At 43.9% G+C, this 24940-nt stretch overlaps 1 protein-coding gene across 7 annotated transcripts in view; it reads left to right on the top strand.

Annotated features, from left to right (window-relative positions):
* The window catches only part of slc5a6a (solute carrier family 5 member 6a), a 66654-nt gene extending 42454 nt beyond the window's left edge, over positions 1 to 24200 (top strand). For 3 of the 7 annotated variants that reach the window (XM_087974669.1, XM_087974677.1, XM_043704211.2), the window contains exons 14-17: positions 130 to 233; positions 4855 to 4976; positions 7938 to 8142; positions 8989 to 19744. In XM_087974669.1, coding sequence (XP_087830795.1) covers positions 130 to 233; positions 4855 to 4976; positions 7938 to 8114 — 403 coding nt within the window. In that variant the 3' untranslated portion in view covers positions 8115 to 8142; positions 8989 to 19744. Of the gene's footprint in view, positions 1 to 129; positions 234 to 4854; positions 4977 to 7937; positions 8235 to 8988; positions 19745 to 23287 lie in introns of those variants that run through there. The other 4 variants (XR_015751443.1, XM_043704196.2, XM_043704204.2 and 1 more) reach the window with 4 other exon arrangements.
* The last annotated feature ends 740 nt before the right edge of the window (positions 24201 to 24940 follow it).

Consider the following 24940-nt stretch of genomic DNA (forward strand, 5'->3'; position numbering starts at 1 on the left):
TTCACGATGTTCTGAAGTGAGAGGTGCTAGATAATTGCAGGGTTTTTGTTTGTTTCTTCCTCCTGGACTAATTTGCTTTTGCGTGTATAGCTGATCCTATTTGCTGATCTAAATTACTTTGTTCTATAGCCTCACAGGACTGAAGAAGTTCTACTCTCTTTCCTACATGTGGTACAGTGGGCACAATGCAGCCACTGTAGTTATCGTGGGACTGCTGGTCAGTTTCTTAACAGGTAAGGTAGCAAATGCTGCAGTGCAAATAGGTGCTTGACATTTTCAACTTTTTCCTATCACTGGCAAGAGACTTCACTTCCAGTTTTGGGTTTGGTGCTGTCATGGTTTTGTTAATTTTGTGAATAATTCAGATTGGGAATTCAAATGATTGTTAATGAGTCTAAATTCAGTTTTATGTAGCAGATGTGACCAAGAGCGTCCATTAAGATTGTCATTGTGGGCAGATTGCGATGTAATGTCAGTCACCATAGGTCCAGAGGACCATTAAGGGAGAGACGACCGGGTGATGGTTTCATCTGAGGGTCACAATGCCTCAGGCAAAGGGTGAGGTTGAGAAGGAGAGTCCTTTGTGGTAACCTCAACCAATACGGCTAGTGAACCCATGCTGTTGGTATCACTCCGCACCACAAACCAGCGTCCAGCCAACTGAGCTATCCAATACCCTTAGTGATGGAGTGGTAATGCCACTGGACTAGGAACCCATGTCCCTCAAGAACACCTTGAGGGACATGGGTTCAAACCCCATCATGGTAGCTGGTGGAATTAAAAACTTCAGTGAATAAATCTGGAGTCGCAAACTAGTCTCCGTAATGGTGACCGTGAAGCCATGATTGATTGTTGTAAAACAAAATGTACATCTATTTATCTCACATCCTTTAGGGAGGGAAATCTGCTGCACTTACCTGGCCTGGCATACATTTGGCACACAGACCTACAGTAATGTGGTTGACTCTTTACCATTCTCTGAAATGGCCAAACCAGTCATTCAGTCCAAGCACAATTAGGGATTGGCAACAAATGGTTACCTTATCACTAATGCCCACATTCGATGAAAGAGTCAAGGAAAAAACAACCTGCTCACTAAATGTTTTTCTGATGAAGGAAATGTTGTATTCTTGCCTGATCTGGCCCCTCCACGATTCCATCCCCTATCCAACTCTAAACTGGTCCTTGATACAGTGTAACCTCTGTGCCTTCTGAAGAGCTACTGCAGATGAGTAATAAATGGGTAGAACCCAACAAAGAATTGCATGTGAAGGATTCAGCTCAACAAAGCCTCTTGAGCTCTTTGAAGTGAAGCATAACTGTTTTCGGTGGCAGGACGGTAACCAGAGGACATATACGTAAGATGATCAGCAAGAGAAATGGCGAGTGAGGAGAACTGTGTGTTGCCAATAACTGTGTCCTGTGACAATTACCAGTGCTGTGAAGTGACTGATCAAGACTCTAAGCTTGCTCAAGTAAACTGCTCACTATAGTTTGCAGCTGTTCAAGAAGAAAGGACTCGAAGTTATTGTGTACAGTTCTGGTGGCCCCATTACAGGAAGGATGTGGAAGCATTGGAAAAGGTGCAGAGGAGGTTTACCAGGATATTACCTGGTCTGGAGGGAAGCTCTTATGAGGAAAAGCTGAGAGACTTGGGTCTGTTCTCTTTGGAAAGAAGAAGGCTAAGGGGGGATTTGTTAGAGACCTATAAGATGATCAGAGGATTAGATAGGATAGACAGTGAAATACATTTTCCTAGGATGACGATGTCAACTTGTACGAGAGGGCATAACTACAAATTGAGGGGTGATGGATTTAAGACAGATGTCAGAGGCAGGTTCTTTACTCAGAGAGTGGTAAGGGCGTGGAATGCCCTACCTACTAATGTCGTCAACTCAGCCACATTAGGGAGAATTAAACAATCCTTAGATAAGCACATGGATGATTTTGGGATAGTGTAGGGGGACGAGCTGAGAATAGTTCACAGGTCGGCGCAACATTGAGGGCCGAAGGGCCTGTTCTGCGCTGTATTGTTCTATGTTCTTGTGGAAAGTCCAAGGTGGACCATAATTTACTGGCCGCGCCTATGGAACCAATGTCCTGAGAGTGACTGTTAAGTAAAATCTGATTGAGTCTTCTTTGTTTCTCCTGTTTGTCCACAGTATTTGCCTTTCTGTTGTCAGTCTCACCCCTGTACTGTCACTCATTTGAAGCAGTGTTCTCAGCACAGTGTAACCCTGGTTATGTGGCTGTTTAAATGCCTACAGCCAAGGCCATATCTCAAGTTATTGCTCAGCTTTGAGCCCCTTAATTAGTCCCATACAATGGAGAACTTGTGACCTGGCTATGTTTCAGTAATTAAAACCAGATCTACAACGTTCTCTGAAGCTGCAGTGGAATGGCCTTATGGAGAAATTGGAAATATTTACTTTAAGAAACATTGTTAACTTGTATGCCACAGTGCTGAGTGCAGCATATCTGAAAACCTCTTGAATAATAATTTGCTTCATCACGCCATTTAGTGTGATATTGTCAATTTCTTTTCCCTTCTTGACGAGAAGTGGGGAGGGGTGTAAAGCAAAAGAATCAAATTTTAAAATTTGAGCTGGGCTATTGCGGGCTGAGATCAGGAAGCATTTCACCTGCTGGTTATTGGAAATCTCGAACACTGTCTCCAAAAAGCTGTTAATGCTGAGTGTCAAGACTGCACAGAGGATTTTGTTTTTCTATTTGTTCACAGAATGTGGACATTGCTGAACAGACCAGCATTTTCTTTTCATCCCCAAGTGTTAAGAGTCAACCACATTGCTGTGGTTCTGGAGTCACATATAGAGCACACCAGGTAGGGATGGTAGATTTCCTTTTCTGAAGGCCTTTAATGAACCAGGTAGGTTTTGGTCATCATTGGGTCAACTTTCTAACTCCAGATTTTTTTCTTTTATTGAATTCAAATTTTACTTATGAGATTTGAACCCACCTATCCAGAACATTATCTGTTTGTTGAGAACTGTCAGTGTGACATTGGTCACCTTAATTTCTCTGTCCCCATCCTTAACCATTCGAACACGTTACTCTCTCAACTGACTGTACCCTGTGTTCTCCGATCCCACCCTGGCTTTGTCGTCATACCTGCCAACAAGGCTGGCGCTGTTGGTTTTGACTGCTTCGGCGGGTCGGTGTGGACTCGTTGGGTAGCAGGGCCTGTTTCCATGCTGTAAGTAATCTAATCTACATTGTGGAGGCTGAGCGCCAATTATTGGACACCACCTCCCATCACCCCCTGGACCATGACCCCACCATTGAACATCTACAACTGTCACCAACTTCATCTCATCTGGGATGTCCCCACAACATCTTCCCAAAGCCCCGTCATTCTACACAGCCCCTTTCTATCTTTGCCACAAACTCCAAAAACAGGACTGCCCAGGCAGACCCATTCTTTCTGCCCATTCCTAACCCCGGGGAATCTATCCCTTTGTACCTCAACTCAATTTTTTTTCTCACCTTTTCTTGTCCCTTCTCACTTACCTACATGATTCCTCTGATGCTTTGCATCAGTTTCAGAATTTCCAGTTCACAGCCTCCAGCCATCTCCTCTTTAGCATGGATGTGCAATCCCTTTAAGTGTCAATCCTCCATCAGGATGGTCTCGGGGCTCTTTTTTTCTGCCTGGCAGAAAAGTCTGAACCATCCCCATCCATCACCAGCTTCCTTGCCTGGCTGCGCTCATCCTCACCCTGAACAATGTCACTTTTAAGTCCTGCCACTTTCTTCAGGTCAAAGGTGTGCCCATCGGTACCTGTATGGGCCCCAGTTATGCCTGTCTCTTCATGGGCTATGTGGAACATTCCTTGTTCCAGTCCTATTCTAGGCCCCACCCACAACTTTCTCTCTGCTACATTTGTCCCCCTCTCATCTGGAATTGGAAAAATTGATTAACTTTGCTTCCAATTTCCACCTTGCCCTCACCTTCGTCTGCTCCATCACTGATTCCTCCCCTACTTTGTACAACGTCTCTGATTCCTTTTCTTGGAACAGGCTGGCACCAATACCCACCGACTCCCACAGTTACCTGGACTATACCATGCTTCCCTATAAGGACTTTCCAACTCCGAACCGCCTGACCTTGTTTTGAGCATAAATACCACTTTTCCCTTGCTGTCAATAGTTCTGATGATGCGAAACAATAATTGGGCTTTCTTCCCACGAAAGCCACTACTTCTAAGTTTTCGCCAGCCATTTCTGATTTTGTTCCCCAGAACATTAGGCTGAGCTTCTGGATTACCAGCCCAATGGCAATGCCCTTGGTCACTGCCTCCTCTAATTGAATCCTGCCCTAAGTATATGTCAGAGACATAACCACATTTAGGTTATGGAGCATGAAGGCTTATTCTGACAAGTTGTTGCTAAAAATATGAGATAGAAGCTGAGGAAAGACAGCCTCACTTGCACTTTGTGGATAGATACAAAGTGATTGATTGATAGATTTCTCTCACTAAAGGATGTTTGGGGATGTCCAGAAACCAGAAGGAAGCTAGAATTTAGCTAAGATCAGCTATAATTGAATTGAATGATGCTATTGGAATTCCTCTACCCTTGCTTGGCAGCTCAGGCCCGATCATGTGACGGTTGCTATCTCATCCTTGCAGATTGTGTTCCATCTCATTGTTCAGCTTAATCGCTTTTTAAATATATCAGAAAAATATCTCCATATGGATGCCTCTGATAAATGGTATCTTTCCATGTGCATGTGGGCAATATTTTGTTTGTACCTCTGTGCTGGAGTGTGTCTTTGTAAATCAGTTGTTATATGTGCTGATTATCGAAATTAATTTGCTTCTGTGCACATTCCAGGCCCAGTAAAAGGAGAAGATGTGAACCCATCATTGGTTTTTCCAGTTCTGCGTTATCTGCTCTTTTTCCTGCCCGAGCGATGCAAGGAGAAGCTGAGTTGTGGAGTCCGCTATCATCCTGCAGTATGTACTGACCCATCAATCATTTAGCAATGCCCTCCTAGTGTTAACCAAGTACTGAGAGTTTAAATCAGCAACAAGTGAATCTTGCTGCAGCTCCCTCCCATGGTGGGAGTCTAAAGCTCAGCCCCCAGGCCAATGTCTCTCTGTCTGCAGATCCACCCCAGGGCGGGGCCTTACTGTCTGCAGATGCACCCCAGGGCGGGGCCTCACTGTCTGCAGATCCACCCCAGGGTGGGGCCTCACTGCCTGCAGATCCACCCCAGGGCGGGGCCTCACTGTCTGCAGATCCACCCCAGGGCGGGGCCTCACTGTCTGCAGATCCACCCCAGGGCGGGGCCTCACTGTCTGCAGATCCACCCCAGGGCGGGGCCTCACTGTCTGCAGATCCACCCCAGGGCGGGGCCTCACTGTCTGCAGATCCACCCCAGGGCGGGGCCTCACTGTCTGCAGATCCACCCCAGGGCGGGGCCTCACTGTCTGCAGATCCACCCCAGGGCGGGGCCTCACTGTCTGCAGATCCACCCCAGGGCGGGGCCTCTCTGTCTGCAGATCCACCCCAGGGCGGAGCCTCTCTGTCTGCAGATCCACTCCAGGGCGGAGCCTCACTGTCTGCAGATCCACCCCAGGGCGGAGCCTCACTGTCTGCAGATCCACCCCAGGGCGGAGCCTCACTGTCTGCAGATCCACCCCAGGGCGGAGCCTCACTGTCGGCAGATCCACCCCAGGGCGGGGCCTCACTGTCTGCAGATCCACCCCAGGGCGGGGCCTCACTGTCTGCAGATCCACCCCAGGGCGGGGCCTCACTGACTGCAGCTCAACCCCCAGGGTGGGGCCTCTCTGTCTGCAGCTTCACCCCCAGGGCAGGGCCTCACTGTCTGCAGATCCACCCCAGGGCGGGGCCTCACTGACTGCAGCTCAACCCCAAAGGCAGGGCCTCACTGTCTGCAACTCCACCCCCAGGGCGGGGCCTCACTGTCTGCAGATCCACCCCAGGGTGGGGCCTCACTGACTGCAGCTCAACCCCCAAGGCAGGACCTCACTGTCTACAGCTCCACCCACAGGGCAGGCCTTGCTGCAGCTCCACCCCCAGGGCAGGGCCTCACTGACTGCAGCTCAACCCCCAGGGCAGGGCCTCATTGTCTGCAGCTCCACCCTCAGGGCGAGGCCTCACTGTCTGCAGCTCCACCCCTCAGGGTGGGGCCTTACTGTCTGCAGCTGCATCCTGGGGTGGGACTTCACTGCAGCTCCACCTCCAGGGCGGGGCCTCACTGTCTGCAGCTCCACCTCCAGGGCAGGGCCTCACTGTCTGCAGCTCCACTGCCAATGTGGACAGTTCACCCCCAGGGTGGGTCTCTCTGTCTGAAGGGCTCACTGGTGGTGCCGTGCTAAGATATAGAGTCAGACAACACAGAAACAGACCCTTCAGTTCAATTTGTCCATGCTGATCAGTCATCCCAATATGTCCTAGTCCCATTTGCCAGCATTTGGGTATATCTCTCTAAACCCTTGTATTCATGTACCCATCCAGATGCCTTTTAAATCTTGGTAGTTGTACCAGCCTCCATCACTTCCTCTGGCAGCTCATTCCATACAAGTCCCCCCCCCCCCCCCCCCCCCAAACCAGGCAACGTCAGTGGCTCTTCACTGCACATCATGTTATTTTTTGAGCGTAATGTCAATCTAACAGCTCAGCGAGATGAACACAAGAACCTAGGAAACACAAGCAGGAATGGATCCTGCACTGCCACTCAGCTTATGGTAGATTACCTCTCTTCTTCCCTTCCAATCCCCATATTCCTTCAATTTATTCCTGTCCAAAGATTTTTCAAATTAGTTACGAATATAATTAAGGACTAAGTACCCAACCTCTGCAACAGAGATTGACAACCTCTGAAGAAATTTCCCCTCATCGTAATCTTTAGTGTCAAACTATGTACTGTGACTTTGTTCTGCAGAATGTTCTACATTCCCTGATCTGGGAAGCACACAAACTTCCCAGGATGTTTTAATGGGCTCCAATCATACTCAGACATTTATTCTGATCACTCAGTGGCAGTCTGAGGAGTGTTATGAAGTTGAAGTTATGTACTTAACCTTTAATAGAGAGAGAATACTGTTCTGAACTTAGAGATTGCAAGCACCTGTGTATATGACTAGATGGCAGTCCCAGAATGTACTGGAAAATTGAAGATTTGTAACATTTGGCTCTGAAATGGATACCTGAGTTTTGGTTGCTGTTTTGACAACAATTTGAATTTAACCAATCAGCTTAAATTATGCCCCAAGATACTAAAACCCAGTGGAGTTTGAATTTATTGTTTTGCCAACATCAAACCAATGAGACGATTGGATGTTGGGGGGTATAAAATGCGGACATTTTGAAAATTGGTCAAAGAGCAATTGCTGTGGAGGCAAACACGTGGAGAGCTTACATCCTGCTTTCCAAGAAATTTGGAAGCACTCTCTATCAAAGGTACCTTTTCATATGAAACATACTCGCAGTAAAAAGAAAGATGATGATCCAGGGAGATCCCCAGCCAGAAGAAGAAAAACTCGACCACAGCGGCTGTGTGGTTATGAAATTACGTTGCTGTCATTTTAATAAGTGTTTTATTGGAACAGCATATTATAGAGTTGGAGGCAGATAGTAAGCAGTTAAGAGAAGGGGGGGTGCTTAGAGTTGTGAATAATTGTTATTTAATGTTCACTTTTAGAGTTAAAAAATAATTTGGTATTTTCTTAAGATAGTGGGGTTTGGGAATTCTCTGTCACTCATATTTTAACAGATTAAGAGATGAGGTGAACTTTCCTGAGTGTTTGGTTTAATTAACAGAAGGGTTCACCACCGTGTCGTAACAGGTGAAATGTTAAGATATTTACTATTTTAGTGTTTGTATGAAGTTGAGATGTCAGTGTTTTGCCTGATTCGTGTCCTCTCTTCTGCCTTCCTCTTGAACACAGAGCAGTGAACCCAGCTTGCAGCATTCTCTCGTGCCAACCAAAGAGCCAAACGGGGTGATAAATAACGATGTGACGAGGGGGGAAGAGAAGCAGAAGTTTGCATCTGAACCACCAGTGGAAGTGGAAATTAGGAAAGAAGACCAGGTGGCAGAGATCCTGCAAGAGACGTCTTTGTGAGGCTGGATCCCATGCGGTTATGTACTCCGTGAGTGGATGGTGATGGGATATCCCCCGGGAGAGTGGAATAGTTGTACCAGTTTTTAACCAAGGAAAGTTGAAACTTTATTGCTGGAACAGCACAGCAGGTCAGGCAGCATCCAGGGAACAGGAGATTCGACGTTTCGGGCACAGGCCCTTCTTCAGGAATCGGGCACAGGCCCTTCTTCGGCCTGTGCCCGAAATGTCGAATCTCCTGTTCCCTGGATGCTGCCTGACCTGCTGTGCTGTTCCAGCAATAAAGTTTCAACTTTGATCTCCAGCATCTGCAGACCTCACTTTCTCCTCGAAGATTTAACCAAGGAAAGCCCACAGCATATTAATGTAACCCATACCTCATGGATAGTTGGTAATCTCGTCGTGTCGTGGTTAGCCTTTACTACAATTGGGAGCATAGATGGACTAGGTGACTCATTAATGGGAAGCAGGTGGCCAGAGAAAGGGGGTGAAATGACCTTAGCTAACTAATTACTATTTACTGAGATAAATGTCAGGTTGACAGGCAGTGCAATGGCAACCACTGGATTCTACCCAGATAGGCAAATGTTGACTGCAGCCTGTACGTTGATGCATTGTTGTTTTCTGATTGGAACCTGCTTATTTTTCACCTGGTCAGCTATTTCTCAGGAGTTACTTTAAAGCTGGCAATCGAGTGAATTCTGGTTTAGACTAGAGGTCTGGGTTAGCAGAGGAGTGACAGGGACAGATCAGAATTTTAAATTCCTCAGGTATTGAGGCTGCGTATTGTGTGAATTTTTGTTTTTGGAGAGAAAGTAGAGTTAACGTTTACCCCCACACCCCCCCCAATAACATTAACTCTGCTTTCCCTCCACAGATGCTGCCAGAACTGCTGTGCGTTTTCCCAGTAATTTCTGATTTCCACATCTGCAGTTCTTTGAATTTAAAAAAAAATTGTATTTCATGGTTTTTCAGAGACAAGATGCACTAATGACTGGTTTGTACGGTGACTGGCAGATGCTGTCCAGCTCCTGCTGGCAGAGACTCCACTCTTGTGGTTCTGAAAACTTGAAGGTCTGATCTCGCTGCTTGTTATCCCTTTAACCCAATCAAGGCACCACTGCCCCACCCTGTCCCAGAGATTTTTGTTATTGCTGATCTGTAATCCGTTGAGATGAGATGCACAAGTGTAGGGTGGTACGGTGGCTCAGTGGTTAGTACTGCTGCCTCACGGCGCCAGGGACCCATGTTCGATTCCAGCCTTGGGCGACTGTCTGTGTGGAGTTTGCACATTCTCTCCATGTCTGTTTGGATTTCCTCCGGGTGCACCAGTTTCCTCCCACAATCCAATGAAGTACAGGTGAATTGGCCATGCTAAAATTGCTGGATCAGTGGTGCTGGAAGAGCACAGCAATTGTTTTTACCATGCTAAAATTGCCCATAGTGTTAGGTACATTAGTCTGGGGTAAATGTAGGGGAACAGGTCTGGGTGAGTTTCTTTTCAGAGGGTTGGTGTGGACTTGTTGGGCCGAACGGCCTGTTTCCATACTGTAGGGAATCTAATCTAATCTACAGCCTCACTGAGTGAAGATTGCCACCTGTCCCTCCTTGTCCCAATTATCACTGCCCACCTGATTTACTGTCCTGTATTTGCTGATACTTGTGGATTTGAGACTCTGGGAAATCTGCTGACTCCTTTCAGTCTCCAGTGCAGCAAATCCAGTGCTCCCACTCATTCCAAATGCTTTTTATTCATTAGATGTCAACCTAGCCTTGGTTACACTCATGACTCAAGTTATTTTATTCATGCATTCAATGTGAGTATCACTGACTAGCCCAATATTTATTGCCCATCCCTCATTGTCCAGAGGGCAGCTAAGACTCACCCATGTGTCTGGAGTCACATGTAGGCCAACCTGGGTAAGTATAACAGATCTCCCTCCCTGAAGTGTAACAGATGAGTTTTTATGACAACTGTCATAAATTGACAGTGTTCATCGTTACAATCCTAATTTCAGTGTTTTTTTTTAATTCAAGCTCTCCATTATTTGCAATGTGATCAGATGCCTAAACCATTGCTTGATATCTGGGTTACTAGTCCAATGGCAACACCACCAGGGATCCAAACACAGAAACCAGGCTGATGTTTCTGCTGAGGGGCTGCTGCATTGTCAAATGTGCCACCGTTCATATGGCACTTTAGAACAAAGGCCCTCTCAGGTGGATCTGAAAGACCTTGTTTGATCCATCTTGAAGAAGAACAGACTGCTGTCTGGTTTCCTGTGGCCAGTATTTGGTGGAGCAGACTTGAGGGGCTGAATGGCCTTCCTTTTTTTTTATGATGTTTATCACACATTTAGCCAGATGATAACACAAAAATAAAGAGAGAGTATTGGGAAAGTACACAGCAGGCAACATCTGTGTCGAGATGAATAGAATAATTAATATTTCACTCCCCTCCCCTCCCAACCGATCCTGTCAGATACATAGGTCCCACATGGTAATTATGCCTACCAAGACAGAAAACATCAAAAGTCATTTTCAGAAACTAACCTGCTTTCAGGCACCTTATGTGATTAGAGACCCTTCTTGTAGGTAAATAGTCTCAGAGTCCCAGGTCATGTAGAAAATGTTTAATGGACTCTCACAATTACACCTATGGAGGATGCACAGGACGTTCAAGGTTAGATTAGATTACATTACATTACAGTGTGGAAACAGGCCCTTCGGCCCAACAAGTCCACACCGACCCGCTGAAGCGTAACCCACCCATACCCCTACATTTACCCCTTACCTAACACTACGGGCAATTTAGCATGGCCAATTCACCTAACCTGCACATCTTTGGACTGTGGGAGGAAACCGGAGCACCCGGAGGAAACCCACGCAGACACGGGGAGAACGTGCAAACTCCACACAATCAGTCGCCTGAGGCGGGAATTGAACCCGGGTCTCTGGTGCTGTGAGGCAGCAGTGCTAACCACTGTGCCACCGTGCTGCCCACCAATGTAATCTCACTTTTATTTCTTCATTTACTTGTTTTTCAATTGAGACAGTACTGTCCTTTTGACGGTCTGATACACTAAAGTTCAGGGAATGGCTTACTAGAATCCAGTGGGCACCCTCACTACACCAGTCTTCCCTCGACCTTGGGCCTCCATTATAATATTGGCCTCTGAGTCGAATCCTGGATTATAACTGTCATCACATACGTTGTGAGTTCCAGACTCTCCTGCACATTTGTACCGTTCAGTCTTCATCGTCTATTTAAGCACAAGGTGAAATTCCATGAAAGATAAACAAAACACTATAAATGCCAGACTGAACTCTCACCTTTCGCCCTCGTGATCATTCTGAATTTTCACCTTGTTAAAAATTACATTTGCTTCCCATGTGAACCTTTTTTAAAAGATTATTGCAGATTTGTCAAGCTTGTTTCATCCTTAAACGTGCTCACACTTGTGTTTGCTTTTGTTATCATCTATAATCCAAGGAAAAGGAGTTCAAATCCTACCATGACCATCTGAAAACTTGAAAATGGAAATGAGGCAATAAAAGGCTTATGTTAATAAAAACAGTAATGGAGCTGTTTGATTGTCCTAAAACACAATTGACAACGGTTACATGGTTACCAGTAGACGGACTACTTTTAATTAGGAATGTATGGAATTCTGATTTCACCAACTGCCATGGCAGGATTTGAACCTATGCCCCCATTGCCAGTCCATGCCACCTCTTTTATTTTAAAGCACTGAATCCCGCACTCACTCGCTGTAACCTTTTAGCTGTTTAATCCTTGGCCCTTTTGTGCTTGCCCAGCATCACCAGCTCAACTCTGAAACCAGAGGGACATTTAAAACTGACAGACCCTTAGCCATTACTCATCAGTGATGAGTAACTCTGAATACATTGCTGGACTGTGTTTGAACCAGCTGTACCCTAGATAGAACTGATTCTCGCAAGGTACAGTTAATTTAATTTTAATTTATGATATGCTTAAATTGTCAGTTTTCTGCAACTTTTAGAATGATATCTGTAAACAAGATTTTTTTTTATTCTGTGCTAATTTTATAATCTGTCTTTCAAAGTAACCTTATTGAATTTTTTGAAGTAATGGGGTTCATTAGTTTGAGCTAACAGTGTGTGCATTGTGTATGAATGTGTCGTAGAAATGTTTAATTTTTTAATATTGACTTATAGATGTCATATTGCAGTGCACATTGCATGTTATACTGTGGAAGTGCAAAGATGACACTGTGCTGTGGGCACTCTCACAGTGTATACCATCGTGCATGTGTTCTGCCTTGTGTGTGCACAAAATAGATTGTAATGTCTGTTTCAGCTCCAAGTATTTTGTTTGGTCTAACCAAGTTGTTGAAACTTAGGTATGTACTTTGAGCAGGTACAAAGTACACTGTACAGTGAGGCACAGCAAAGTTCACGTGCTTGTGCCTCACAAAGTACTTCATATCCTGCGTGTTTATGCTCAAAGCGTACTGTTTGGTCTAACCATGTTGTGAAACTTAGTCAATATGATGTTTTATGATTCTGTGCTGCAAGCACTAACATTTGGTGCATTTTACTTCACGTTGTGCTGTGCGATTGGGCAACCTTTTGCAATCAAAACATGTTCAGTGTATAGTTGATTATTGTCTGATTGCAATAATAATTTGTTTATGCACCATGCCACAATCAGCGAGGTATCTGGGCTGGCTCCAGAGAGAACAGAAATGACTATGAAAGTTGCTGAAACAGAACAGTAGTCCAGTGGTTATGTTACTGCACTCGTAATCCAGAAACCAGAGCTAATGATTCCGAGATCCTATCTCATTGCTGTAGCTGATGAATTTAACTTCAGTTAAAAAGTAAACCTGGAATGTAAAACTTGTCTCAGTAGTAATGATGACCAAACCAGATTGCTGTTAAAATCTGTCTGATTCACTAATGTCCTTTATGGAATTAGCTGTGCCTTCATTATCAGGTCTGGCCTGTATGTGACTCGATATTGACGTAGTTGACTCTTAACTGCCCTCTGAACTGACCCAGCAAACTATTCCATAATGACACACTGCTGCCAGTGGTTTAGCAGCTATGCCAGTTTCTGAATGGTAGCTATGCGTAGTCATTTTGGGTCTATAGTAATCTGAATCTATCTGTTACAATGTCTGTGTGTATTGTCCTGATAAAAACAGTTGCTCATTGCCATTGGTGCTACCTATACCAACCCAATGATCAAAAGACTTTTGATCATTGTGCTTGCGCTTGATTTTCAAAGCATTTAGTCAATAAACTTCACTCCTCCTGTAATAGTTCCCCAAAATATTGATCCAGGTTTTGTTTTTGAAAGTTACTCGGATCTTCTAGATCATAACAAATAAATAGTTCTTTTCTGGTTCTTTTGCCACTTGTTTATGTTTTGGTTCCTGACCCTCCTGCAGACAAACAGATTATTCCTGTTATACCTTCAAAACGCCTCACAATATTGAGCGCTTTGTTGAATCTTGCCATATGGTTCTCTGCTCTGAAGCCTCAGCTTCCACAGTCTTTGCATAGATTAATTCAAAATCAACAGGAGGAGTCTTTATTAGGCTCTTGGAGTGAAGACTTCATATATTTCTGAAACTATATCCTTATGACTGGGAACCATCATTTTTGATTTTTCCAGTTGGCACTCCCATTCCACGTCTGCATTAATGTTCATTGGCAAAGTCAGAAGTGAGGGTGTTCACTGAGCATATTCAGCACCACTTGGTATACCTCAAATACTGAAGTGGTCGATGCAGCAAGACCTAGACCATATTCGTACATGGGCTGATGGATAGTAATTAACATTCACACCACATAAATGCCCAGGCATGACCATCTTCAATATGTGTGTCTAAACCTCTCCCACTGACATTCAACAGCATTACTGTTTATGCCCGTCTATCTACAACCCAGGATCTGTGACTGTAAGAACGTGTCAGAAGCTGGGAACTTTGCAGTGGGTAACTCACTGATTTCCCAAAGCCTGTCCATACGAGTGTGATGAATACTCTTCCTCTTGCCTGGATGAGTGAAGCCTCAACAGCACTCAAGCTTCATCCAGGATAAAGCAGCCACATGATTGGCACCCCATCTCCTCCTCTAAACATTCACTGTCTCTCTGGCCAGCAGTGTGTACCATCAATAGCTGGCACTGCAGTAAGAGAGTGATGCCTTTCTGACAGCCCCTGCCAAATACAAAAATTTTACCACCTAGAAAAAGATCAGCATCCTTCTCAAGCAATTCTTTATTGCTTATTAATACTGCACCAGCATTTGTCACCATCACTTTTGCCTGTGAGAGCAGTGGAGAGCAACCATGTTGCTGAGGGTTAGGAGTTACTTAGGCCAGACCAGTTGTCTTTTCTTAAAGGACCTTTTGTGAACCAGCTGGGTTTTTGGGCCCCTGAATACCAGTCACCTGTTGATCTAATCCAGGTTTTTATTTCTTTTTGCCTGTTTTTCTAACCAACCTGTTCAGAGATGTTGTTATATGCCTGTGGAGTCGGTGAGATTTGAACCCAAATCTCCTGGTCTGGGGGAAGGACTCTACCTCTGCACTACAAGAGGGCCTCCAACCTAAGTTTTTAATGGACTGAGCTTAATTAAATATAAAATCTCATCAGCTGTTGCAATGAAATTTGAACTTGTGTCTCCAGTGAGTTAACCTGGGCCTCTGGATTACTTGTTAAGTGACCTGTACACCAACCTTGTGATGGACAATAAATGCTGGTTTTGCCGCTGATATCATATCCCATGAGCCAAACAAAATTCAAGTCTGCAAGTGAGATTTTAGAACATAGAACAATACAGCACAGAACAGGCCCTTCGGCCCACGATGTTGTGCCAAACATTTGTCCTAGCTTAAGCACCTATCCATGTACCTATCCAATTGCCGCTTAAAGGTCACCAAAGATTCTGACTCTACCACTCCCACAGGCAGCGCATTCCATGCCCCCACCACTCTCTGGGTAAAGAACCCACCCCTGACATCTCCCCTATACCTTCCACCCTTCACCTTTTGCAAGAACACCCGTGATTTCGCGTGTTTTGATTCACTTCAAACTATAAATATGGCCCATGTTCCCTCAGTTTTAAAAAATAATCAGATTGAGCTGTTTTATCAGTGTGGATGCAGAGAGACTGTTTCTTCTGCTGGTGAAATTGAGAGCATGGGGACGCAGCCTTAGAGCTTTCGGGATGGGGGAGTGAATCAAGAATTGTCTTTTCGTTCACAGCCAGCGAAATTATCCGAACTCGCTTCTCCCAGAAAACTGTGGATCAATTGGGGTTTCCCAAATTACGATAAACGTTTTGTTGGATGTGTTTTGACCCTGTTCATATCTCAGCAGCTCTGGGACGGTACCTGTGTGTTTTAGTTTTGATGTTGGTCACTGTGGGCAACTCTTTTCCTGATAGACAAACTTTGAGACATCTTTCTGATGGAATGTACCCTGAGGAACTTGAGTGTGTTTCCGGGTTGAATTTCCTCTTAGCAGTGTGTTCACTTAAATCGGCTGCTTTTTAAACACTGTATTAAAATGTCCCTTGTATTTGGTGAGTTATTTTATACCCCTTGTATGTCAGTTTATTGTATGGCAGCTTCCCCTCTGAGATCTAAGTTATAGTGTCATAGAGATGTGCAGCACAGAAACAGGCCCTTCGGTCCAACTCATCCATGCCAACCAGATACCCCAACCTAATCTAGTCCCACTTGCCAGTACCTGACCCATATCCCTCCAAACTCTTATTATTCACATACCCATCCAGATGCCTTTTAAATGTTGCAATTGTACCAGCCTCCACCACTTCCTCTGGCAGCTCATTCCATACACGTACCACCCTCTGCGTGAAAAGGTTGCCCCTTAGGTCTCTTTTATATCTTTCCCCTCACACCCTAAACTGATGCCCTCTAGTTCTGGGCTCCCCCCCTCCCCCCAGGGAAAAGACTTTGTCTATTTATCATATCCATGCCCCTCATGATTTTATAAACCTCTATAAGGTCACCCCTCAGCCTCTAATGCTCCAGGGGAAACAGCCCCAGCCTGTTCAGCCTCTTCCTGTAGCTCAAATCCTCCAACCCTGGCAATATCCTTGTAAATCTTTTCTGAACCCTTTCAAGTTTTGCAACATCTTTCCGATAGGAAGGAGACCAGAATTGCACACAATATTCCAAAAGTGGCCTAACCAATGTCCTGTACAGCCACGACCTGACCTCCCAACTCCTGTACTCAATACTCTGACCAATAAAGGAAAGCATACCAAATGCCTTCACTATCCTATCTACTTTCAAGGAGCTATGAACCTGCACTCCAAGGTCTCTTTGTTCAGCAACACTCCCTAGGATCTTACCATTAAGTATATAAGTCCTGCCAAGATTTGCTTTCCCAAAATGCAGCACCTTGCTTTTATCTGAATTAAACTCCATCGGATGCTCCTCAAGATCATGAATGGTCTTTTCCTAGGTAAATTGTTTTCACTTTCCATATTGAGTTGTGAAATGATGCATTGTAAAGCGTAGCTGCGTGGTTTATTTGGTATTTGTTGGTGGAGAACAGCCAAGGTGACAGAGGATCAAAAACGGCTCTGTTTTGGACTCATTAAAAGTATATGAGGCTGAAGTTGGTCCGTCGTCCCGTCTGCTAACTGTGGGAAGTTAGCCATCCCAGAAGGACTGGGTGAGGCAAGTAGAGGTAGGTCAGGCAGTATTTGTTCATGATTGGAGAAAATTGTCAAGGCTGCATCTTTAGACTAGAATACACTTAATAAAAGTGAGCAACAGTAAATATTGCACTGAGATTAGTGTGAATGCTAGTGTATGTGTAAACATATGTGAGATAGTGTGTATGTAAGGACATTTCTAGATCCACTGTGAATCTGTTTAAGTGCTGTATGTTTTAGCTGTAAGGCAAACACAAAGCAATTCTCTTACTATGCTAGGAGTAATGTCACTAGCAAGGCAACATTTACTGCCTGTCTCTAAATGTTCTTTTGCTTGATTTGCTGCTTTAACTAAAAAGCTGATTAATGACACTCTCAGTGGCCTTTCGGATGATGAGAGTTTTGATCTAAGATAGCGTAAGAAGGTGAAAGTCATGAGAAATCTATCACCCACTCTCTCCCTGGAGAAGGTAGTGCTGAGCTGTCTTCTTGAACAGCTGCTGTCCATGTGGTACTGGAACACACCTTGCTGTTATGAAGGAAGTTCCAGGATTTTGACCCAGTGACAATAAAGCGATGTAGTTACCAGTCAGGGCGTTATTAGACTTGGAGGTGAATTTGCCCTTGTCCTTGTAGTGAAAGTTGTGGTTTTGGAAGGTACAATTGCAGCCTGCGGCAGTTTGCTGCAGTGCATCTTGTAGGTGGTACATAGTGCACAGTGTGCATTGCATATGGTCAATTCTACAACTACAGCTGTAAGAGCAAGGATATCGGCTCAGGCTTGGAGGGCTGAAGGACCTGTTAATTTTCTTTGTTCTTTGATATTCCTTTCTCCCTGACCCAGTTAAACTGCGGAAACTCTTATCTCTGTCCACAACCACTGTCCTGGTTAGTTCCTACTTTTTCTGTTCACTTTAGGGTTTTTCAGTGTCTGCAGACTCTGTAGTTTGTTTCAGTTGTATTGTGTGTTTAATGCCTGTAACTGATTATGTCTGTAACCTGAACCAATGGGGGAGCCAGCGCAGCTATGTCCAGTATCTTCTGCTGTCAGATTTTAATTTTCTTTTGCATTGCTCCTGCTCTCCCCCCCCGCCATTCCCACCACCCACAACTCACGCTGCGTTAGCCCAGTGCCACATTCTGACTCGAGCAACCTTAGGTTGTCATAGCCACAGTGAGTGCTGTTGGAATCAGAGACCAGTGAGGCTCAGGGCAAGGCTCCCCCTGCCACTGGGGTTGGGCTGTGTTAAGGTTAACTGTGGAACCTCGACAATGAGCTAACCTTTGCACGTCTTTAAAATTATTCATTCGTGGGATGAGGGCATCACTGGCCAAGCTTCCTTCCCTAAAGGACATGAGTGACCCAGATAGGTTTTCCCACGATCAACGATGGATTAACGTTATCATTAGACTCTTACTTCCAGGTTTTACTGTGTTCAAATGACACCATCTGCCGGGATTCAAACCTGGGTTCCCTGAACATTACCTAACAATCTAGTGGTAGTACCACAAGGCCATTGCCTCCCCGATACTTTTAGGAACCTAGAGAGTTACCAAAGGAACATTAGAGAGCGGAAGGAAAGAAAGTTAGCATCAAAAGGAAAGCTTAAACCCGAAGGTTTCCAATTGCAATTGAACCCCTTTTGTTAGTAGTCCATGTGTAAAGACTTGGAGTCGGGAGTATTGATGACTTTCAATACTGGTTGAATAAACTTTTCTGAGGTATTGCACAATGTCCATATTCCCCACCTTTACCCTCCTGCCATTAGTCACAGAACTGCCTATAGCAAGACAGGATCCAGTTAGAAACCAAATAGATTCTCCTGTACCTGATTGGGTGAGTTGTGATTGTCAAACAGCTTTTTCCCTCTCAATCTTGATATACATGTAATTAGTAAACATAAGTGCTAATCAGAAATGTGAATAATTTTTCCAGCGGCCTAATACGTGTTCTCCTAAGTTTGCTCAAGCAGCATTCTGAAGATTAAACACTTGGAGAATCTTATCTCCAGATGTAATGTTTCAAAGAGTTTGTGTTTAAATAGAGCTTTTCACATCCTCAGGATGTCCCATGTGCACCTTGTGATCACAAAGAGTTAGTTTCTCTCAGAAGTGTTTTCACTTGGAATAGGGGCACAACAAGGTCTCTCAAACTGCTGTGTTGGACGTGCCGACATTCCAACGAGCTGTTGAACCGTGGCCTAGGCTGCTGCTCAGCTGAAAATAAAGGAGCCCCGGCAGTATTTCAGAGACAATCAGGGATTTTCTTCCCAGTCGTCTTGACAATATTTATCTCTGAATCAATATCACAAAAATAGATGATCTGGTCATCATTGCGTTGTTGTTGTGGGATCTTTAGTGTGCAAATTGGTTGTTGCATTTCCTCTCCCCTCAGTGACTGCTCTTCAAGAAGCAGAGATTAATTGCAAAGCACTTTGGGATGTCCAGGGATAACAAAAGTCATTATCGATATCCTGAATAAAGTGGCATGGCTCAGCCAGCGATTAGACTGCCCCTTCATCCAGACTTTGGTGGGGTGGGTCAGAGGCCGAAGGGAAATCAGTGCGAAAGGTTTTAAACTTTAAATCTGGATCCTTCTGAGTTTTTTGAAAGTGGCCTTGGGATTTTTGATTTCTGTTATGCATTGTCCAGTGATACCTGAGGAAAACTATTCTCTGAACAGTTGCTGACTGTTAGAATTATGTCTAATATATTTGGTCCAACATTACGCAATTGTATAATTTAGTTACAATTTCTACAGCACTGCTGTATGTCATGTTGTGAAATTTTCAGTGTAAATTATTGGTCTGGTCCCAATGAGTGTACTGATGAGAATCATATCACATTTTGATTATTGGTTCAAAAATATGCCTTAATATAAAATGAAATTATTACCATTTCATTGTCTGCACCAAGAAAAAATTAAAAGATTATAATTGGAGAATGTGTCAATCTTCTATATGTTGTTTCTGGGGCTTAGTGTTTTGTTTTTAATGCCAACATTAACCACCTACCTATGTAATTATTTCAGTCAGCCAGTTTAGACATGTTATGACACACCTATGGGGTAATTGTCAATGTAGTTAGACAAACTAACTCCTCTGGTAAAAGAGGGAGATTATGACATAATCGTAATGTAACTGAACTCGTAATCCAAAGGTTTAAGGCAGGTTTAAGTCTCATCACAGCAACTGGTGGTAGTTAAATTCAATGAATGAACCTGGCTTATAAAGTTAACCACGTCAATAGACTCTAAATCTTGTCACACGTGTTTGTCTCACATTTTTGTCACATATTGTTTTTGCCAAGTATTTTATATCTGAACCTTCTTATTCTCAAGTCTCTCACAAATAGGAATAGTTTCTGCTCTGTTCAGGTGCCTGCTGTGATTTTGAACACCATCTAACCAATCTCCTGCCAACCTTCTCTCCAAGGAATAGAGTCCCAATTTCTCCTACACTACCAAAAGAAGTGAAAAATTAAAGAAATCATTCACAGCGATCTCAGAACCAGCGCCATCCTCTTAGCACTTGAGGGTGCTTGTCTCTGTTCAGGATCAGGTCTCAATCTTGGGAACTACATCAGGTCAACTTTCAAAATCCAGTTGCCTGTCACATTCTAAATAAGGCTGCCATGGGAATGGGAAGCATGTTGTGATGAGTCTAATTCTGTAAAATGTCAGGTGCAGAAATATTTGGCCTAACTTGTGCATGCAGTGATTTCCAGTTCACCAGGAACTCCTTCCAATTTCTTTTCTCCACACATGTTTCCCTTCAATGCATGAATATTGTTTGCCTCAACTACTTTGAGATAGTGACGGCCACTTTTTAAGCCCTCAATACTTAGAATATAAGAAAGAGGCCATTCCACCCTAGAAACCTGTCCTGAAATTCTCTTAGATTATGGCTGCTCTGACCCAGCTCTCAACTCTTCTTTCATTCCAGCTCATCATAGCCCTCACTTGATATTTAAAAATCTATCTACCTCCTGTTTAAACATTTTCAGTGATCTAACCTTCACAGTCATAGAGATGTACAACACAGAAGCAGACCCTTCGGGCCAACCCATCCATGCTGACCAGACATCCCAACCTAATCTAGCCCCACCTTCCAGCACCCGGCCCATATCCCTCCAAACCCTTCCTATTCATATATCCATTCAGATGCCTTTTCAATGTTGCAATTATACTAGCCTCCATTCTTCCTCTGGCAGCTCATTCCATACACGCACCACCCTCTGTGAAAAAGTTGCCCCTTGGTTCTCTTTTATATCTTTTCCCCCCTCACCCTAAACCTATGCCTTCTAGTTCTGGACTCCCCCACCCCAGGGAAAAGACTGTCTATTTATCCTATCCATGCCCCTCATGATTTTCATGATTTGGAGATGCCGGTGTTGGACTGGGATGTACAAAGCTAAAAAATATCACAACATCAGTTAATAGTCCAACAGGTTTATTCGGAAGCACTAGCTTTCAGAGCACTGCTCCTTCATCAGGAGGAGTGTACCTATTCAACCTCTCTATAGCTCAAATCCTCGAACACTGGCAACATCCTTGTAAATATTTTCTGAACCCTTTCAAGTTTCACAGTATCCTTCCGATGTGAAGTAGCCCAGAATTGTACGCAATATTCCAAAGGTAGCCTAACCAATGAATTCCAGATATTCGCTAATGGGCGAACGTGAAGACTGCAGATGATGGACTTACGCCCGAAAGATCGATTCTCCTGTTTCTCAGATGCTGTCTGACCTGCAAATATTCACTACCGTCTGGGAGAAGAAATTCCTTCACATCTCAGTTTTAAATGAGTATTCCCTTATTCCAAAGCTATATCCACTAGTTCATCAAAACTTCTATCTTGTTAAGCTTCTTCAGAATCTTGTATTTTTCAATAAGGACGACCCCTTATTCTTCTAAAATCTAAACAATAAAGGCCCTTTTGAAGAAGGATCATGTTAACTCTGCTTTCCCTCCACAGATGCTGACAGACCGGTTGAGTTTTTCCAGAAATTTCTGTTTGTGTGAGGAGATTGTATAATGTATTAACTGCTCCCTCCATGTGTCCTGCCACCTTCAGTGATCTGTGCACATATATGCCCAAGCATTGTAGCCCTTCATATGATCTTTCAATGGTTTTCTGATCAAATTACATCACCATAGGTACTTAACTTTTGGTTTTTTTTCAATGCTTGAACTGATTTCTTTGCTTGGGGTAGTAATTATTCTTTATAATAACTTTTGCATTGTTTTTGGACCATTGTTTTAAAAGCAAGATCAAAAACACTGGTTGGGTACATGAATAGGAAGGGTTTAGAGGGATAAGGGCCAAATGAAGGCAAATGGGGCCAGATCAGTTTAGGATACCAGGTTGGCATGGACGAGGTCGACTAAAGGGTCTGTATCAATGCTATATGACCTCATACTTCTTTACGTTGAACCTCATCTACCACCTATCAGCCCACTCTCCCAACTTGTCAATGTTCTTTTGGAGTTCCACAGTAGAATTCCTCTTCACAGTTTACAATTCTTCAAACTTTACTGTTACCTGCAAACTTTTAAATTGCTCCCTGTACACCAAGATCTAGATCATTAAGCAAGTGTTCCATTACTGGTCCTTGGGGAACTCCACGACAAACATTCCTCCATCCTGAACAATATCCATTGTCCATTACATTGATTTCTATCAGATAATTTTGCATCCATGTTGCTATTGTTCCTTTTAGATTAGATTACTTACGGTGTGGAAACAGGCCCTTTGGCCCAACAAGTTCACACCGACCCTCCGAAGCACAACCCACCCAGACCCCTACACCTAACACTACGGGCAATTTAGCCTGGCCAATTCACCTGACCTGCACATCTTTGGACTGTGGCAGGAGCATCCGGAAGAAAGCCACACAAGTAGGAACTTATAAGATGTCACGTGGACTGACTGCCTACAGATTGTGTGCTTTTGGAATAAAATAGAATGTATCTGCGAATGCAAATTCAGCCCACGTGTGTGTGTCACCCAAAGCTGGAATCAAACCTAGGTCTCTGCTGCTTTGAGGCAGCAGTTGTAACTGCTGAGCCAATGTGCCACCCCAGGATTGGCTCTAAGATGAGCAGTTGCAACTTTATATTTGGACAATGCAGCAGCAAATTTGACCCCCCCCCCCCCCCCCCCCCCCCTGCAATTTGGGGAGATGTAGAAAAATGTTCCCATCAGCTGCCTTCTCTCTCTCTCTCTCTCTGCAAGTTCCCTTGAAAGGAAAAATGCATAAACCACTTTCAGAGACACTGGAAAGGTAAATCCTCAATCGGTCAGAATTGTGACCACAGCCTCAACTCCTGCTCAAAATAATCAAAATTGAAATGAAGGAAACTAACTTATCAATGTCTGTATTCCAGACTAGTGCCTGAACTGTGTTTCACTATTTTTTTTTTTCTTCCTTAGTAATGTTTGTGTCTTGACTTGTCTCTTTGTATGTCTGTTTCTATGGGTATAATATAGATAACATCATCTCAGAACATGGGAAGTCTGTGAGAAACTCATTTCCTGTCTTACTAGTGTCTATCTTCTATCAACAAGGTACGACTCGGGCACATGATGGACTACTCACCATTTACCTGGATAAGTGCAGCTGAAGCAATACTCAAATATCTTGATATCATTCAGCCCAAGGTTGCTCACTTGATTGGCAATCCATCAACCATCCTCAACATCTCCCTTCACCACCAATGCAGACTGACAGTGGAGCATACCATCCACAAGATGCACTGCTGTTAGTCACTAAAGGACTTTTGACTACACCTTCTAGACCTAAATGTCTACCACCAAGGAAAGGAAAAGGCCAGCAGATCCATGGGAACACCACTCGACACAAATTACCCTTCAAGCCACGCTCCAGCCTGACTTGGAACTAGATCATTGTTCTCTTTAGTGTCACTGTGTCAGAATGTCCCTCCCAACAGCACTGAGTGTATCTATACAAATGGGCTGCAGAAGTTCAAGAAGAGAACTCACCAGTGCCTTCTGTAGGACAACTCAGAATGGGTAATATTAGTGTTGCCGGAGATGGTGTTGTCACGTGAACCAATAACAAAGTATTGGATAATTATTTCCAAGAGTTGACATGGATGTGATGGGTTGCATGGCTTCTTTCTGTGAAGTAAGAATCTCTGAAATGTGGTGTAAATTGATATTGAAGCTGAGCCAATATGCAGATACAAAGAATTGTTTATTGCAGTACTCGCAATCATTCAGCTGCATCATATAACTTTGATAGATTGGCAATAAAAAGCATTGAATCACAACTGACAGCTTTTTGGCAGCAGATTCTCCCGTGACAATGAAAGAGTTGGAAATAGCAGACAGCTTTGAGCAAAGCCCCTGAGTTGGCATTTCAAACTTATCATTCTCACAATCACCCTCTGACCCTTAAACTCTCCATAATTTACATCATAGATAAAGCCTGTGGCTTGTGGCTTGATCTATGCAGCACCTGTTTCTCAGGGAATAGAGTAAGTACAGTATCCGCACATCACGTGATCTCCAGTGGTTCAAGAATGTGCACCACCAACTGGGAAATAAATGTTGGTATAGCCAGTGCAGTCACAGCTTATGAATGAAACACCGAATCAGAGAATTATTACAGTACAGAGGATGCCATTCAGGTTCTCATATCTGCACTGGTTCTCTGAGCATGTTGGCTTTGTACCAAACACCAGCCTTTTTCCAATAAAACTGCACATTGTTTCCATTTAACTAGTTATCGAATGCCCCTCCTTCAATGTGTCCACCATACTTCCAGGCAGTGAATTCCATGCCCTAAGTACTCGAAGTGAAAATGTCTTTTTTTTTAACACCACGAATGTGAGTGGAAAAAACAAAAATGGGAGAGGAAACACTGAATGAGAATGAAAAATCAGGAATGACAGCGAAAATACTGGAAATGGGATAGAAGACATCTGAAATGGGGGAGAAAACCTCTTGGATTGTAAGGAAAAAAATACCAGTCATGGGAAAGAGAAACATTGGGAACATAACAGAAATTACTGGGAATGGGAGAGAAAATGCTTGGAATTGGAGTAAAAACATTGGGAATTTGAGAGAAGTATTGGGAATTAGTTTGATATGACTGGAAATTTGTATGAAAATATTGAG

The sequence above is a fragment of the Chiloscyllium plagiosum genome, unplaced genomic scaffold, assembly GCF_037043375.1.
Source record: "Chiloscyllium plagiosum isolate Xiang-an unplaced genomic scaffold, Cpla_swu_hap1 HiC_scaffold_2, whole genome shotgun sequence".
NCBI lineage: Eukaryota > Metazoa > Chordata > Chondrichthyes > Orectolobiformes > Hemiscylliidae > Chiloscyllium > Chiloscyllium plagiosum.